The sequence below is a fragment of the Adiantum capillus-veneris genome, chromosome 7, assembly GCF_014529385.1.
Source record: "Adiantum capillus-veneris isolate H3 chromosome 7, ASM1452938v2, whole genome shotgun sequence".
Classification (NCBI taxonomy): domain Eukaryota; kingdom Viridiplantae; phylum Streptophyta; class Polypodiopsida; order Polypodiales; family Pteridaceae; genus Adiantum; species Adiantum capillus-veneris.
Genome location: NC_140937.1, coordinates 71732486 through 71748855, shown reverse-complemented (window position 1 = coordinate 71748855; position 16370 = coordinate 71732486). Strand labels below are relative to the sequence as shown.

Below are 16370 nucleotides of genomic sequence, written 5' to 3'. Positions count from 1 at the left end.
GAGAGAGGGTGAGAGTGAGAGTGAGAGAGAGTTAGTTTGCATTGGTAAGTGTGCCACTTGGCACACTTACTTTAAAAACTTAAAAACCATTCAACTTTTGACTTTAAAAACTTCTAGCTCATTAATTAAAAATGTGCAACTAACTAACAACTGCTCCCAATGATTCTTTTATGAGAACACCAAAGGTCTGTCGGCGCAATGCCGCACCGGCACTGCACCGCCTTTACCTGTTCACACTTGTCTGGCCGCCCGCTCGGGCACGAACCGTTAAATTTAATTTCACGAAACTTACCCTAAGGCTTTATTAGCTTTATTAGCCTTAGGGTCACTGTTCTAAGGACCCCATCTCATTCATGTGCTTGTACTGACGCGCGTATTTTTCTGAGCCTAAAATCTGAGGCTACTGCTTACCCTTTTCTGAAGACCTGATTTCCCAATCACTAGGGCTTCAGGGTAATTTCTGCTAAGGTCCCTCTGAGGTGTTCTAGCCCGCATTTAGGCTCACCTGAGGCCTTAGAACTGCTAGGTCTATTCTGGTGTGCACACAACTAATTAGATAATTCTTTTCTCGTAAATAAATTAATTATTTACAAAGTCTGACTTAGTTACACTCTCTCTCTCTCTCTTTGTGTGAGTGTTAATGTAGATAGACTATCCCCTTTGAGTACATGTTAGATTGCCCTATGCTTTGGCAGAACTGAACCGGGTAATTAGTGTGGACATATTGAGATGGGATATAAGGAGGACTTGATCGATTGATCCCCTTTCCCCCTTTCCCTCATGGCTCAGAGATTGTACACTTCAAAAGCCACCTTTTCAGCTCTCCACAAATATCTTCGTCATTGGACTCAATTACATGATGACGTAGCTATCATATGGTGTACACAACTATTTGGCCCTAGGGCTGATCCTTACCTCATCACAACAGTTAAGAGGATAGAGACAGGTGGATGGGCGGATATAGAGACAATGGATCAGATATGCTAGCTTTGTGATAGAGATCTAGAGACAAAGCACGTTACATTTACAGATGTATCTCGTACTATGATACTCGAGGGAGATATCACTGCTTGTTTTGGGATGGTTTTTAGCCACTGTGGCAGGTCATGCAGTTTGAAGTTTTTGCGTTCTTCCTCTTGGAACTTCAGAGACATTGGACAACCATTCTATGGGAGAGAATATCTCACCAACGAGGCCCATCTACGCATAGCATGATAATTGATTTCTTCATCGACGTGTGTCCTAGTGTAAGTACGGAAATTGAGACCACATGAGCTTCATCATCATTGACAGGGATGCAATATTGAGAGGCATCGTCTTCTCGAGTTGTCATGCTTGAAAAAAGGCAATGGCACTTACCTCGGGGAGACACCCATAGCCATCCAAGAAGAGACCCAGACACCCTGCATGCCGCATCATACGTAGATCAGAGCTTTTATTGAGCACCACAAGAGGAAGATGCCAAGGGATTTCAATCATGTACATATACATCTTCCCATGAGAAAGATACCTCGAGGGACTACTTTGCAATGAGATCGGCAGTTTTTTGCCTAAGGCTGGTTTTTCTCTTCCCCTTATCTCATGATGCATTTTCATTGTAAGTAGTGTTTTGGTCTCATAGGCCACATGGGTCAATATAGTCTCTCTCTCTCTCTCTCTCTCTCTCTCTCTCTCTCTCTCTCTCTCTCTCTCTCTCTCTCTCTCTCTCTCTCTCTCTCTCTCTCTCTCTCTCTCATTCAGCTAGATACCAGGAGCACATGGATACAACCGACACAGGAGTTGGGCACGAAGATGGCCTTCTACAGGGAGCATCTTCTCCAACTCACGGAGGACGGATTTGTGACTAGGGCTCCATACATGGATATGCACTTATCTCATGGGATAAGATGCGCTATTGGGTAGATACGCACATCCTCACGTCAGCTCGAGATTGAGACTGGCCGTTTTCTAGGGGTGCCGCCATGGGCCAAGATATGTCACCTATGTAACATAGAGTCAGAGATAGAGCTGCACTACACATGTCATTGCCCGGCGTACTATGAGATACACGGCCGCTTCCACTTCCTGTTCAGAGAAGGTTTCGGACCTTTTTCTAGAGTCATGAGATACAAGGATTAGAGATGTCTCAGATTGTTCCTGCTAGAGTTGCGCAGACTTAGGGAGAGCTTGCTGAGGACATCAGGGGAAAGGCAGTCTCAGAGACGAATCACAGATTTCTTTACACCAGCCAAGGGAGAGCCAGAGGAGCAGTCATTACAGCAGATCTTAGAGCCCACCCATACTAGAGGTATGCTGCTTGATTGAGCCACTGAGCTAGGCAGATCAAGACGCCCACGACCTCGGGGGGTCTCCCACCATCGACGAAGGCTGCAACAGAAGATACAGATCACTCTAGCTCGACATGCAAGATGCCCAACCAAAGTACTGACCATGGAGGAGGTTGATGAGATCCGACATCGACTAATGAGAGATTTTATCTGAAACCCCCCCCCCCCCCCCCCCCATGTCGTCTCAATCCCAAATCAACTTCAGATTTATTTCCTTCCTCCTTAGTGTTTTAGTTTTAGTGTTAGTTCTTTGTAACTTTGTAATATCCGTACCCAGGCATGATATCAGATTCACCAATTGTAATTTTTTGGTCTCAAAGGTCATTTTGGCCTTTTGAAGACGTTAATATAACATTTCATTTCATTTCATTTCATTTCTCTCTCTCTCTCTCTCTCTCTCTCTCTCTCTCTCTCTCTCTCTCTCTCTCTCCCCCCAGGATCCTTACGAGTTGGGGATACATGATGAGCTAATGATGGAGAAGGTCCAAGTGATGCTCAAATCAGAGCTAAACTATATGAGGGATGACATCATGAAGGAAATGCACGCGAGCGCTGAGAGCTACAGGAATTCCATGTATGGAGACATGATGAGAGAACTAAGGAGAGAGATTTGGGGGATACAGAATGAGGAAATTCAGATCTTGAAAACGGAATTACGAAACCTAATCAAGGCCGAAGGAAATGTAACAGAATGCGTTATACAAAAGAAACTCGATGAGGCAGTAGCAAGTTTTGAAGCATGGAGAACAAATATGGAAAAGCACATGGGGGAAAAAGATGCAATAATCGAGGAGCTTAAAGGAGAACTGGCGGCTTGCAACTCTTCAACTAATGAGAAGGGAGACGACCAACCTTCGGTGTTGAAGGAGCTCGAGGACATGAAGGATCAGATGAAAGCTCTACGGGAAGGAGATGAACAGAAATCGAAAAGGGCATCTTCATGGGCGGAACGTCTTTTTAAGACACAAGAAAAGGTTGATGAAGCAGAGAAATGGATTGAGGATGCGAAGAAAGGGAAGGCCTAGATGCCCGAGACCACACCTACCTCCACCATTATTAATATGACCATTGAGGAAGAGCAGAAAAGGAAGAATCGGGCTCTGCATGTGCGGGTCACAGGAGTCAAAGACAAAGAGAATGTAGATGAAGAAGTGAAGGAACTGCTACAACGCATGGGCATCACAGAGCCTACTCACACAAGTGCATGGAGAGTGGGCAAGAAAGGAATCGATGAGAAGGGAAACGTAAAGAATAGGGCACTTATTCTCCGCTTCCCGAATATAGAAATAAGGAAAGAATTTCTAAAGAAGAGGCCAACTCTTAAGAAAACCGGTATTTTCCTAGGAGATGACCTTACATTGGCACAAGTGGCACACATGCAAGAGTTGATGCCAGAGATCAGGGCAGGAAGAGAAAAGGGAAAGTAGTGGTTCTGGAAAAGCGCTCATCATGACGGTGCGAGACCTATGGGGCGACGCTCCGGATAGCGGCGTGGAATTGTAATGCATCATATAGGCTAGATGGAGGTGCCTTTGAAGACAGCTTTAGGGACAGAGACATAGTTTTCTACTCAGAGACACACCTGATACCGGGACAGCTCATGCCACATGTGAAGGGTTATTTATGGGAAACAGCTAGTCGACCAGACAAGAGATTTCTACGGGGTAGCCGGGGCTCAAGAGGAGTAGCACTCTTATTTAAAGAGGAGCTGAAACCACTACTACAGATTATGAGGAAAGATGAGCAAGCAAGGTATATGTGGGGGAGAATGAGAGCCGAGACAGGTAGATTTCTATATATCGCTATATGCTACTTCCCCCCAAGTACATGAGTCTACTCCTCACCTAAAGGACATTCCCCTTTCTCCATATTGAATAATGACATATGGGAGTTCTCTAGAGATGGAGACATCGTTCTCTTAGGAGACTTTAATGCCAGAACGGCCAACTCTCAAGCAATATTCTATGATACTTTTGAGGAAATGCTTAGAGAAGTGGATTTATCACAGAGGGGGCTTACTAGAACCTCACAGGATAAAGAACACATTGAATATGGGAGACATCTCATGGAGATGGCAACTATACATGGTTTGGCCATACTTAATGGTCTAGAGAATTTCCCTTTATCTGGGGGATTCACATGCTTCCCGTAGAGGCATGGGGCCAGTACAGTGGATTATGTCATGACTTCACCAAGCTTTATTTCTAGTATTGAGGACTTTAAGGTGGGACCCAGATTGGTTGGGATTGCATTGGATCATGCTCTCTTGACCTTATCAAGCTCCCTCCAATACAATGCCTCTCAAGTACAAAGGAAGAAAACACACACAAGATATACTTTCACGCCAGAGACTGATTCAGTCTATGTGGAAAAGATCTATGATAGGATGTGGGCAGCCGAGCCAGTATATATTGTAGAGGAGATTACTTCTCAGTTAACAGAGATACTACATGGAGCAGCACAAGAGGCATACCCACATACTCAACCTGATCAAAAGAGAGGATCTGGGAACATGCCTCAAAACAGTTGGTATGACGAGGAATGTAGAGAGACGAGAACCGAGGTCCAGAAAGACCTTGCACTTGGGATCATCACGTATAAGCAGTCTCGGATTGCTCTTCGGCGTATAATACGTCGCAAGAAAAGGGCATTTTTAGCCAAACTGGAGAAGGATTTATTTCAGCTCTTCTTGAGTCAGGACTCACATGAGACCTGGCGTTTATTTCACGAGCACTCACCGCCTCCGACAATTACTTCTCTTGAGATTTGGGGTCAATATGTCACATCATTATATATGGTACCTGGACAGCCTCCATTACTAGATCCGCTAGAGCCATGCCCTGCTACTAGTACTTTCTTTACTACGGAAATGGTGAAAAAAGCCATTGATAAGATGAAGACAAGAAGAGCATATGATCATGATGGTTTAGTAGCAGAACATCTGATCTATGCCAGGGATCTACTTTCAGAAGTCCTTGCTCGTCTGTTTAATCGGGTCATGTGTGAAGGATTACCTGAATCTTGGAAATTATCTACTATCGTACCTATTTTCAAGTCTGGGGATCCTATGATACCCAGTAACTACCGTACCATTATGGTAGGTCACACATTGACCTGACTGTACGCATCCATTCTTGAACAAAAATTGAGTAGATGGGCAGAGAATGAGGGCATAAGGGCAACAGGACAAGCTGGATTTAGGAGGGGTTATTCCACTTTAGATCATATTCTTACGCTCAGAGCCATTATTGAGGAAGGAAGAGCAAGCGGGAGAAGGATGTATTGTTGCTTTGTGGATTTTCGGAAAGCTTTTGATACAGTACCAAGGGACAGATTGATGCGCAAGATGCAAGAGCTAGGGGTCCCCAAAGAGATTATTTGGGGGATCATGGCCTTATACGGGTCAGTAACTGGTTATGTACGTACTCCAGAAGGGGATTCCGATGTTGTTCATTCCACCGTTGGAGTAAAGCAGGGATGCCCACTGTCCCCTACTTTATTTGGTATGTACATAGATGAGGTATCAGATTACATTGATAGAGAAGGTGACAGAGGTGCTCAACTTGCAGGGTCATGGATCCCTTTGTTGTTGTATGAGATACGTGGGCGTTTCCATTGCCAATTTAAAGAAGGCTTTGGACCTCTAGATAGAGTCATGAAATACCAAGATCAAAGATGCTTAGGCTTGTACCTACTGGAACTACATCGGCACAGGGATAATCTAATGAGAAGACAAAGAGCACTACAGACTCAGAGGCAGATCACAGATTTCTTCGGATCGAGAGAAGCAGGAGTGGAAGGAGAAGCAAGAGGCCAGCAGCCAGCACAAAGGAGTACCCACATTCATACCAAAGGCACCCTCATTGACAGGGCGATTGAGCTTAGGAAATCGAGATGACCACGACCGAGATGCAGAAAGAAGCACACTTCACTTGAGGAGACTACAACAAAGGATTAGAAGCATTATAGCCAGACACCCAGAATGCTCCTAAGAAGTTTATTTAGTAATTTGTATTTAGTTTTTCACATTTATTTTCACACTTTCACACTTTTCACACTTAGTACTTTAGTACTAAGGTACCCAGACATTGTAATAGATTCACCACTTTTGTATCAGTTTGGTCTCATAGGTCATTCTGGCCTTTTGAAGATGTTAATATGACATTTCATTTCATTTTCATTTCTCTCTCTCTCTCTCTCTCTCTCTCTCTCTCTCTCTCTCTCTCTCTTTTTGTGGCATATAGATATGCATTGAGCATCATAGGGGCTAGAGCGCGATGCAAAGCCCTATTATATCCTTCTACATCACTACCTCCCCACTTTGCACACTCACAATGCACATTCATAGCTACATTATGTGAATACTTATTTTTGTTGTATCTACTGACGTCCGGATGGTGCACACTTTCATATGGTTTTGTCTCATAAGGCAGTTCTCTTTGGCCTTCACAATACGACAAGAATATCTGTGTGTGTGTTTGGGGGGGGGGGGGGGGCTCTGTCTCCTCTCTCATGCACAGCTTTGTGGTAACCTTAAAGTTCAACCTGCATATCCTAGTATTTCTATTTTAAAGAGGTCATTTGCCATCTACTGCATGGATGTCTTTAACACGATCAGTTCAAACTCCAAGATAACGCCTCTTTTTGAGAAGGTACTGAGTGCAAGTGATGCTGGAAAAGTGGGACGGCTTGTTCTTCCAAAAGCCTGTGCCGAAGTACGTGCTTGTATCCTTTTAATATAAAGTCTATTAATTTTTGAAGCGTCTTCAGAAATTTGTCTGGCTGAATACTCTGTCGTAACAGGCATACTTTCCTCCAATATCACAACCAGAAGGTGTGCCATTGATTGTTCAAGATATTAATGGTAAAGAATGGGTGTTCCAGTTCCGTTTCTGGCCAAATAATAACAGCCGTATGTATGTGTTGGAGGGAATAACACCTTGCATACAGTCAATGAATCTTCAAGCTGGTGACACAGGTACATGTCAATGCCTAACTGTAGATTCTGTCATCAATATGAGCATCACTTAGTTAAGTTATCTGGCACCGTTGCCTGCAGTAATATTCAGTAGACTTGATCCTGAGGGGAAGCTTGTAATGGGATGCCGGAGAGCACCTAACATATCAATTTCTGAGGTATGTTTGTTCACTAAATATCATGAGTCTTGAGATCTTTATCTTTGCTGGTCACTAGTTTTGGAGGAGCTTCAAAGCTACACAAAACGATTTCTATTCCTGAACTACCAGTAGCCTGGATCTGGGTGTCCGGCTGGTTATTCAATTCCGAGTCCCACTACCATTTCTGTATGTTATAACACATGGTGACATAGGAGCTCATGGTTCAATTTCAACCCATTCGATTCATTAAGACTTGTAAGCAGGGTGTGTGATGGATGAATTTGTCTTTCAGTTTGCTAAGGTGGGAAACAAAATGCTGTATGCATGTTATCTGACATGCATACAACGAGGTGTATCAGACATGACAAAGAGACTAGCTCAAGCCTTGTTTTTCAAAGAAGTTCTGTGGAGAGCTGTACTGTGACGTATGTGCAGGCGATTTTTCTTGTGGTTGGAGTAAGTTCACTGGTTAGGACACATGCCCTTGTATGCATGTGATAATAAGGGGCTGTATGAGACATGGTGTTGGAAGAGCTCAAACCTGCTTTTGAAAGAGGTTGATATTAAGCTTTTCAAAGGCATTTGAGAACTGTACAGGGAGGTGTGTGCAGATTTTTTTTTCTGGTTCGTTGTACCTTCCTAGGGTGACATTTTTTTGATATGGATTTTTTCTATAGGAAAACCAGAAGCCAATGACAGCTGGATCCACGGTGCCTATATGTATGAGGCTGGTGTCAACTGGGAGTACAGAGAAGGTTTCCACAATTCCTAGTCTAACGAGGCTTTTAATGCAGACAGAGGAAAGTTCAATTAAAGCTCAAGGCAACAAGAAACTTGGACAGTTCAATGTACATGTGGCTGATAATGGCTACAAATTATACAGCGTTGAAAAGTTTGGATCCATGTCTCAAGATGAGTCCTTTAGTGATCGCATGGTCTGTGAGAAAAGAAAGGCCAAGGATGTAGTTGCAAAGGCCAAACGACAACAAGTTGAAGCAGAAAAAATAGAGTTCAGAAAGAATTGGGAAGCAGCACAAAACTTGTTGCGGTCTCCGCCAAATGTGATCCCGAGCATTGTCACTATCGAGGGCTATGACTTTGAGGAATATGAGGTAGTGCTTTCTAAAAGAAATTTATATAATCCTGTGTAATTTTTTTTCTTTTGCAAGATTGTTTGCCCAGTTATAGCAGGACCACTATCTGCCTGCAATATGGATGCATGGCAATAACATACATGTAGTGAAAAGCATTTTCATGATTCTTTTTCCATTGTGGGTGGTTTTCATTTTGAATAAAGTCCCTTGCCTACATCTGCTACTTTGTTTGACTTAAATAAATTTTTATACTACTTTTCTAATTTTTATAAACAAAGGATGGTTAGTGTTTTCATTGCCATATCTTTAGGGCACATCAAGAAGGCATGCCTCAAATGTAGCTCTAGTTCGGTATTGACTAGCAACCCTAGTGCTAAAGTCAATATTGTACTTGACACTAAGCAGGAGAGGGAGCTACCAAAGGAAGGTGATTTACTTAAGTGCATTGGTTATGTGCATGACATGCGAGTGATCGTGTAATTTAATCCTAGATGTAAATATGATGTTATTAGTGATCAAATAGTGAAGAGCGCCAAGATTGAGGCGACTCCTATATTGTTTATTTTGATATTTAGGTTACCAAAGGAATAGATTCTTCTCTAGCACACATTTATCACAATGTCCACTTACAATTCAACTCATCGAGTTTCATTGTAATTTGGTGGTCAAAAAGCTGGATCAAGATGATGTACTTCTAGGCGAGAAATAGTCTACATAGTAAAATTCTCAAGTTGCTTGACATACTAACAAAAGTTTTCTTTGGAAGCATTTTCATGTGGTGATTTACAGGGCATTTGGGAAGCCTTCACAACATTGTAGTTTTGCTAGATGTTGGAGCAGGGTCTCAATTCATCATCAGTTTGTGAAGACTAGACTCATGGACAATCCCTGGGGATTGAAAGTGTTCAAGTAGTAAGAAAATTTGTAGTAGTAGTAAGAATCACTGTCTGTTTGGCAATCAAGTAAGCTAAATTCCAAGGGTTTTGAATGCTCCACTCTCTCACCATGCACTTCTAACCTAGTTGCACATTCAAAATGTCACTTACATAGCATTTGTGTGGATCATTAGAACAAATCCAAGTCGGTTTCTCATTGGAAACCTTTTGGAGCGCGATGCAGACGAAACGTGAGTTTGTACCAAAGTGGACCTGCCTCGAGAATAGAATACCATCAGCATTGGAAGGAGGATCCCCAATTGAAGGAGGACGATCCAGACTTGAAGAGAAGGGTGGTGGTCTCATAGGAGCGACGAAACAGAACAAATGATGGAACACAGTAGAGCCTAGCCTCACCTTTAACAGTAGGGGATGTCTTGTGCATGAGGGCTCAATGAGCCACGTAGACATACTACTACTCGAGCAAAACCAAAGTCCAGGGAAGTGGACATGCTATGACCACTCGGAGCGCAAACCTAGAATAGTAAAGGTGTATCGGCACGCTTCTTGTAGATTTGCATGCCCGGACACTTCAATTAGGCTAGTTAGAATCCTGGCATAACTGTCTTTGCACAAATAGTTTTGCCTAAGGTGTGGTCGGGCAACCGACAATGTACGTCTAATCTAGTAGATATGGTGACCGAAATGTGAAGCAAGATGCATGTGAGTATGTACATGTCTTATGTGGTGTGTTTGGAGTTACACTTGGTGCAATTCCTATTATGGGATTTGGCTTCGACACTTCAATAAAAGTCAGTGGGCAAGAAAAAGGAAGCAATAGAAATCAGTGGTAGGAAGTCAATAGTGATAGACTAGCTAGTGACTTTGAATCTTTGGGTAACAGAGCCAATATAAAGGGAGTGGTTGGCCTCTTTCTTTACACAATTCAAGGGAAGAAAATGACTACCATTGTAGAGCATTACCTTCCAAAAAGATTATAATCTTACGCACTTGCAATGGCTCAATGAAATTTCCACACACATAACCTACCTTGCATCCCATTCAAGATCTTTGTAATCAGCTTGAATTGATGTATGACAGATTGTGGATAAGAGATTTTATTTCTGTCTATGCGGGTAGCCTAGTTGGCTTCACAAGTTGTATATGTCGGTTTTTGATGAGATTTTTTGAGTTTTTTTTTTTTCCGAGGAAAAGATCCTTCCATTAGTTAATAAAACTGTTCATAGGGCTACAAACCACCTCTACTAGAGAGGCTACATCAAAAACATGGGGAGACTCTCTGAGTGAGTAAACAAATTATGTACAATGATGGCTAAATCACAAAATGGGAGGAGAAAAAGCCACATTGGTGGCTGGCAGTGCCATCTAGGTGCACCCTGGACCATGGTGAAGAAAGGCCTTGGGTGCCAGAGTTGCAGGAAAGCCTCTCTGCGCTCCCACATGCGGTCGGAGCTGCCATGAAGTCTCTCGAACTGACCCCTAAGAGTGTGAATGAGCTTTAACCAAAAGTTACGAACAGTCTCTGCCGGTGCGACAGGGCGAGCCTCAAAGATGCGGAAGCAGCGGGCCCGCCAAATAAGCCTGAGTGTCAGGCCACAAACGAGCTCCCAACACACCTCTCTTGCTGCACCACTCTTGGGGGTAAGCTCTGTGGCAAGCTGGAGTGTAGGTCGACCCCCTTGGATCACTATCATCCTGCTGGTGGAAGCCAACTCAAAATGGAGTGGAGGGCCCGTGAGAGTGGATCAGGCTGCAACACCCCATGTGTACTGTCAAGCTACGGAAAGAGTTGGCATCAGCGGAAGAACTTGAAGCCAAACCTGTTGTGCTTGAGCTTGAATGCTGCCAAACATTAGAAACCCTCAAGGTCATACATAGATGCTCCCAAGCTGCCAACTCAATCTTGTGCACAATAGCATGGCTACCTCCAATCCTGTCTGAGGGCTCCTCCAACATGTTGAAGTCTCCCCCAACACACCATTGTTGTGCTTGCGGCAAAGTCTCTACAATATAGGACCAAAACTCTACTCGTGCATTTGCCACATTGGGTGCATATATGTTTAGGAAGCCCATGAGGCCACCCTGGGCTTGCATAGTAATTCATTGAGCCCTGCCTAGCACAATAATATTTATGCCCACAATGGCCTGCTGCCATGACTCTGCAATAGTCATACATACCCCTCCGTGGATACCACCAGGTCCAAATGCAGCTGACCAAAATGTCTCATAGCGACCACGCAAAATCTGATCACATCAGCTAATGCGGCTCTCACAGAGATGATGCTCCGGAAGCATAAGAATATCAATCACACCATCCACAAGACATCGCTGAAGCTCCTGATGCAACCGACCCCACTGGCACTGAAATTGGGGCCCACCTAATCCCTGCACATTCCATGAGACAATCCTCATGGAGTCAGTGAGAGAAAACCGATGCTGTAACAACAACCAACCTTGTTATCTTCGAGGCCTGCTTGGATGGGGAGTAATCCGCATTCGAGTGACCCTGAGATAGTCGTGATTTTGGAGATTGCCCAACCTAGGCTCAAGAAGAGTGTGCCGTCCGTCGGGCTACCTCCTATGTCCAAGAGTCCTTATGTACGTATACATAGCATGGTGGACTCTACGTGTTAGTAAAGAAGTGTACTACAATGTGTGTACATCCTGTTGTGTCCATAGGTGTCACCAAGAATTTGGCCAATGGCCACAGAGTTTGTACCAAATTGGTCACCCCAATCTCCCGTCTGATGAGAGAACTCAAGAGCCTGAGCTTGAAGCCAGTCTATCACTGAGTCGAGAGTCCACTCAGACTGGTCCCTGCCACACACAGGGAAAGAGAAACCAACCGTTGTGATTAAGGCCTATATCCCTCTAGCTGCAAGAAATAGTACATGGAGTTTGAAGCAAGCCGTCTCAAAGTCTGGTGAAGATTCGTCCAGAAATCGTGTGAAGTCGTAGGTGAAGAAGTCCCACCGACGCGACGGATGTCGAAACTCGTCAATCCTCGAGGGACTGCGGCAAAAGGTGACATCTCCACTAGAAGGGGGGTCCGCAAGAAAGCTACTCTCGCCAGGAGGCTTGTGGCAAAAGCGCTGCCAAGAGACCTCCTAGCAGACGATGACGGTCTTGTACCATGAGCCGGCTGTGAGGCAGGAGCGGGATAGGATGATGGAGCAGGGGGGCTAGTGGGTGGAATGGGAGGGGAGCGAGCGGTAACGGGGGGAGGTAGAGGAGATGGGAGGGGGGGGGGGGGGGGGGGGGGGGGGGGGGGGGGGGGGGGGGGAAGAGGGGCTGTCGATGGCAAAGCTGAGGTGGAGGGGGTATCTGTGGCCTCGTCCTATTGTAAGGGGTCGAAACGATTCCCTGTGGGAACCCACTGCTGCTGCCCTATTGTAGGACGACCACAGGGGGGACCGAATTGGCATGAGATTTTTGAGATTTTTCTCAAAGTACATGGGAAACTGTATTGGATTTTCTCTAGGGTTCTCGCCATAGTTTCTACATATTTGCAGTCTTCTCTTTGATGCTTTAGTGATCGAGTGTGACTTCCACTTTGACAATGATTGAGTTTGACTCTCTCTTGAATAGATTTTCTGTCACTTTTGGACACAGATTATTGTTCTTGCATCTACTCTTGCAGGAGTGAGATTTGCGTATGCTCATTGTGGCTACAGGTTATGCCCTTTGAATCGATGGATATTCCGATCGTGAGTCTACTGCTTACAGGTTACAGGTAGTCACATGTTACAGGTTCTATAGGTTTCTTTGATAGAGCCATCCTGAGTTACAGATTGCATATGCGTTGATCATAGTTATGATTGTGTAGTGTTTGAGGAGATCGCCCACTTTGGCATCTTTGATGCAGTTTATGGTTGAGATTTTGCTCAGTTTACAAGAGGGAGACTGCCAGATTTCTCCAGGATTTTTCTTCATATACCTTTTGATGCATATGCGGATTTTGCTTGCTTGACATCCATTTAGGAGATATGTGTGACGTTTCAAGGTCTGTAGAGATGACTCGTGAGAGATGGAGGTTTCGTTCATGTAGATACTTGCGTTGTTGGCATTGTGGTCACACAGGTGGCACATTAGGCATCGTTGCTTTGGACGTATGAGGCAGCAGAAGCGATGTATGTGCGATGCATGTGAGGTTTTGACACATAATAGAGAAGTAGTTTCATATGCTATAAGTGGGAGTATAGGCGGCATGTGCCTTGTCTCGAGGCCGGACACCAGGTGTCTGGCCGCCAGTGACTTCACTGACCAATGATCTTATTCTTTCTACGTAAAAGGATAAGGGGTCTCACTCATTAGTAGTGAGTACTCCACCCACACACATAGTCTATCACTCTACACTCACTGCACGCACGTACTCACACCACACAGCTTCCGCATTGGTGTGCTCTTCAGGTTGCAATGTGCGTGCTAGTATTGCCATAGATGGGATTGGCCATGCCTGTTTGTAGTGCCTCAAAAGCATCTGTGAGCACATTAGCACTAAAACTTGTGCATAGCTTGGAAATCTAAACCACCACCACCATAACTAGGTATGTGAAGGCGAAGGAATTGATGAAAGACTATGCTCTTGAGCGTCATGGGACTCCGCAATATGTGAATGCTCTCTTTGTTGTTGTGATAGCAAGAGGATTTACAAGAATATACATAAACTTGGGATTCTCTATCAAGTGTTGAAAGGTAGCGACAAGGAAATAGTTTTTCTCTAAGCATAACTTTCCTCCTTATCGTGCATACAAGTATATTGCGATGGACTCACATTTCTAAAAACAGACACCTGTGAACCTATATGCATACTAGAGTCCAGTGCTCTCTGCACAACCTGTCTGCCATGTGAAGAAACTTTGTCTTGAGAATGTTTGCTTCCTGTCAGTTGGAATGTTACAAATAATGAGCCCTATCGGACTTGATTGTTTACTTGCAAAATCAAGCACCTCCACTTCGTGTGTCCACTTTGAAATCGACCAAGGTGTACTCTTGGAGGAAAAGGTGTTGTTTGTCTTGGCAAAGTAACCATGATACCGACCTATGAGACCACCAAAGGGCCGTATAGCAGAAAATGGCGTCAAATGTTGTCTAGATTTCCTGTAGCTTATTGACACAAAGTTTGTGTGACTAGTAACCTATAAAGGACTGCGACACTACAATTGTAGAGCACAAGAAAGAGGGAGAGGGAGACCACACTAGATTTTTTGCAAAAATTGGTGCCCTTTCGGTATTATCTTATTGTTTCATTTGTAGTGAACTACTACATCGTAGAGGGCCAAATTGGAGGATAATTTGAAGATGCGCCAAAAGAGTGCTGGAAATCCTCTTATAGAATCGTTGAGCGGGCTGTTACTGGCAACTCCACATCACTCCTGCAGGAGATAAAGGGGCGGGTGTACCACCGTGAAACGCCCCCCTATATCGTCTTGGTTCATACCACAGCACCCTAAAAATGAAAGCAGAAATTCAACCTCCTATTTGACCTCTTTTGGGCGTTGAGTTGCAGAGAAAATTATTTAAGCACACACCGAATTTCGTGCTACATCATCCCCTTAAGTTTCATGAGATTTTGCATGACCAAAACGAGGTTATAGGCAAACAGGCCACCAGCCGTGTGTTTTACTGATTTCAAAGCGAGTCTAGGGCATAAGCATTGTGTCACTGTACTTCACAAATGCAAAGACCCACACACAAGAAAGGGTATTACAAGTTGAAGGCTACATTGAAGTGGGGTGTGGAAGCCCGTTCCAATGACTATCATGACCTGTAGTATGACTTCGGAAACCTTTGTAGCTGCATGAACCTGCAAAATCTCCAAAAATCAGCCCCCGAATCAACCAAAATCTACTTTAGGTACCCTTAAGCTGCCCCTACTTCCTGGTTGGTGACAAGTAGACCTCTTGTTGCCATGTGTCCTAGTTTCCATAAATGAAGCCTCTTACCCCCTTTTTTTTTCCCCGAAAAAAGATCCTTCTATTAGTTAATGAAACTGCCCATAGGGCTACAACCACCTCTTCAAGAGAGGGCTACAACAACCATGATGGGGAGACTCTCCCAATGAAAAAACACCATATGTACAATGAGGCTAAATCAAGAAATGGGAGGAGGGAAAAGCCACACGGGTGGACGGTAGTGCCATCTGAGTACACCCTGGCCCATGGTGAAAAAAGACCTAGGACACGAGAGTCGAAGGAAAGCCTCTTGGCGCTCCCGCATGTGGTTGGAGCTACCCTGGAGTCTCTCGAGCTATCCTCTGAGAGTATGGATTAGCTCTAGCCACAGATCACGAACAGTCTCTGTTGGTGGTACAAGGCGAGCCTCTAAGATGCGGAAGTAGCGGACCCGCCATTTGAACCTGAGTGTCAGGCCATTGATGAGCTCCCAGCACTCCTCTCTCTCACTGCACCACTCCTGTGGAGTAAGCTCTGTAGCAGGCTGGAGTGTAGGTCGCTCCCCTTGTATCACTATCATCCTGCTGGTGAAAGATAGCTCAAACTGAAGTGCCGGGCCCGTGAGAGTGGACCAAGCAGCTGCCCCCCAAGTGTATTTCCAAGCTCGTGTAAAGAGCAGGCATCAACCAAAGAACACGAAGCCACACCTGCTATGCCAAAGGACAGTCCCAAAGACAGTGACGCTGACTCTCCACAAGATGGTCGCAAGCTGCACATGCGGTTGAGAGACCACTATATACAAGCCAGCTCCCAACTTGTGTAGCTCTGTGTGCGACCAACCATTGAAACAAAGTGACTCACCTCAGTTGTCTGGAGTCCTACAACCTCTCCCCAAAAGCTGCCAAGAACTCAACTGTGATATCCTCCTCCTGCCAATGAGGTGCTGCAGTAGGGTGAGCCTCTCTCTGTGTTGCCAGTATGTGACGTCCTAGTGGAACAATGTCCTGAAAGAAAGGGACACCTGGGTGGTCTGCAGAAGAG

General features: G+C 44.6%; 1 protein-coding gene across 2 annotated transcripts in view; it reads left to right on the top strand.

Annotated features, from left to right (window-relative positions):
- The window catches only part of LOC147454037 (B3 domain-containing protein Os07g0679700-like), a 99975-nt gene that overhangs the window by 40138 nt on the left and 43467 nt on the right, over nucleotides 1-16370 (top strand). For both annotated transcript variants that reach the window (XM_086516042.1, XM_086516041.1), the window contains exons 3-6: nucleotides 6946-7042; nucleotides 7131-7305; nucleotides 7387-7463; nucleotides 8123-8557. In XM_086516042.1, coding sequence (XP_086372168.1) covers nucleotides 6946-7042; nucleotides 7131-7305; nucleotides 7387-7463; nucleotides 8123-8557 — 784 coding nt within the window. The remainder of the gene's footprint in view (nucleotides 1-6945; nucleotides 7043-7130; nucleotides 7306-7386; nucleotides 7464-8122; nucleotides 8558-16370) is intronic.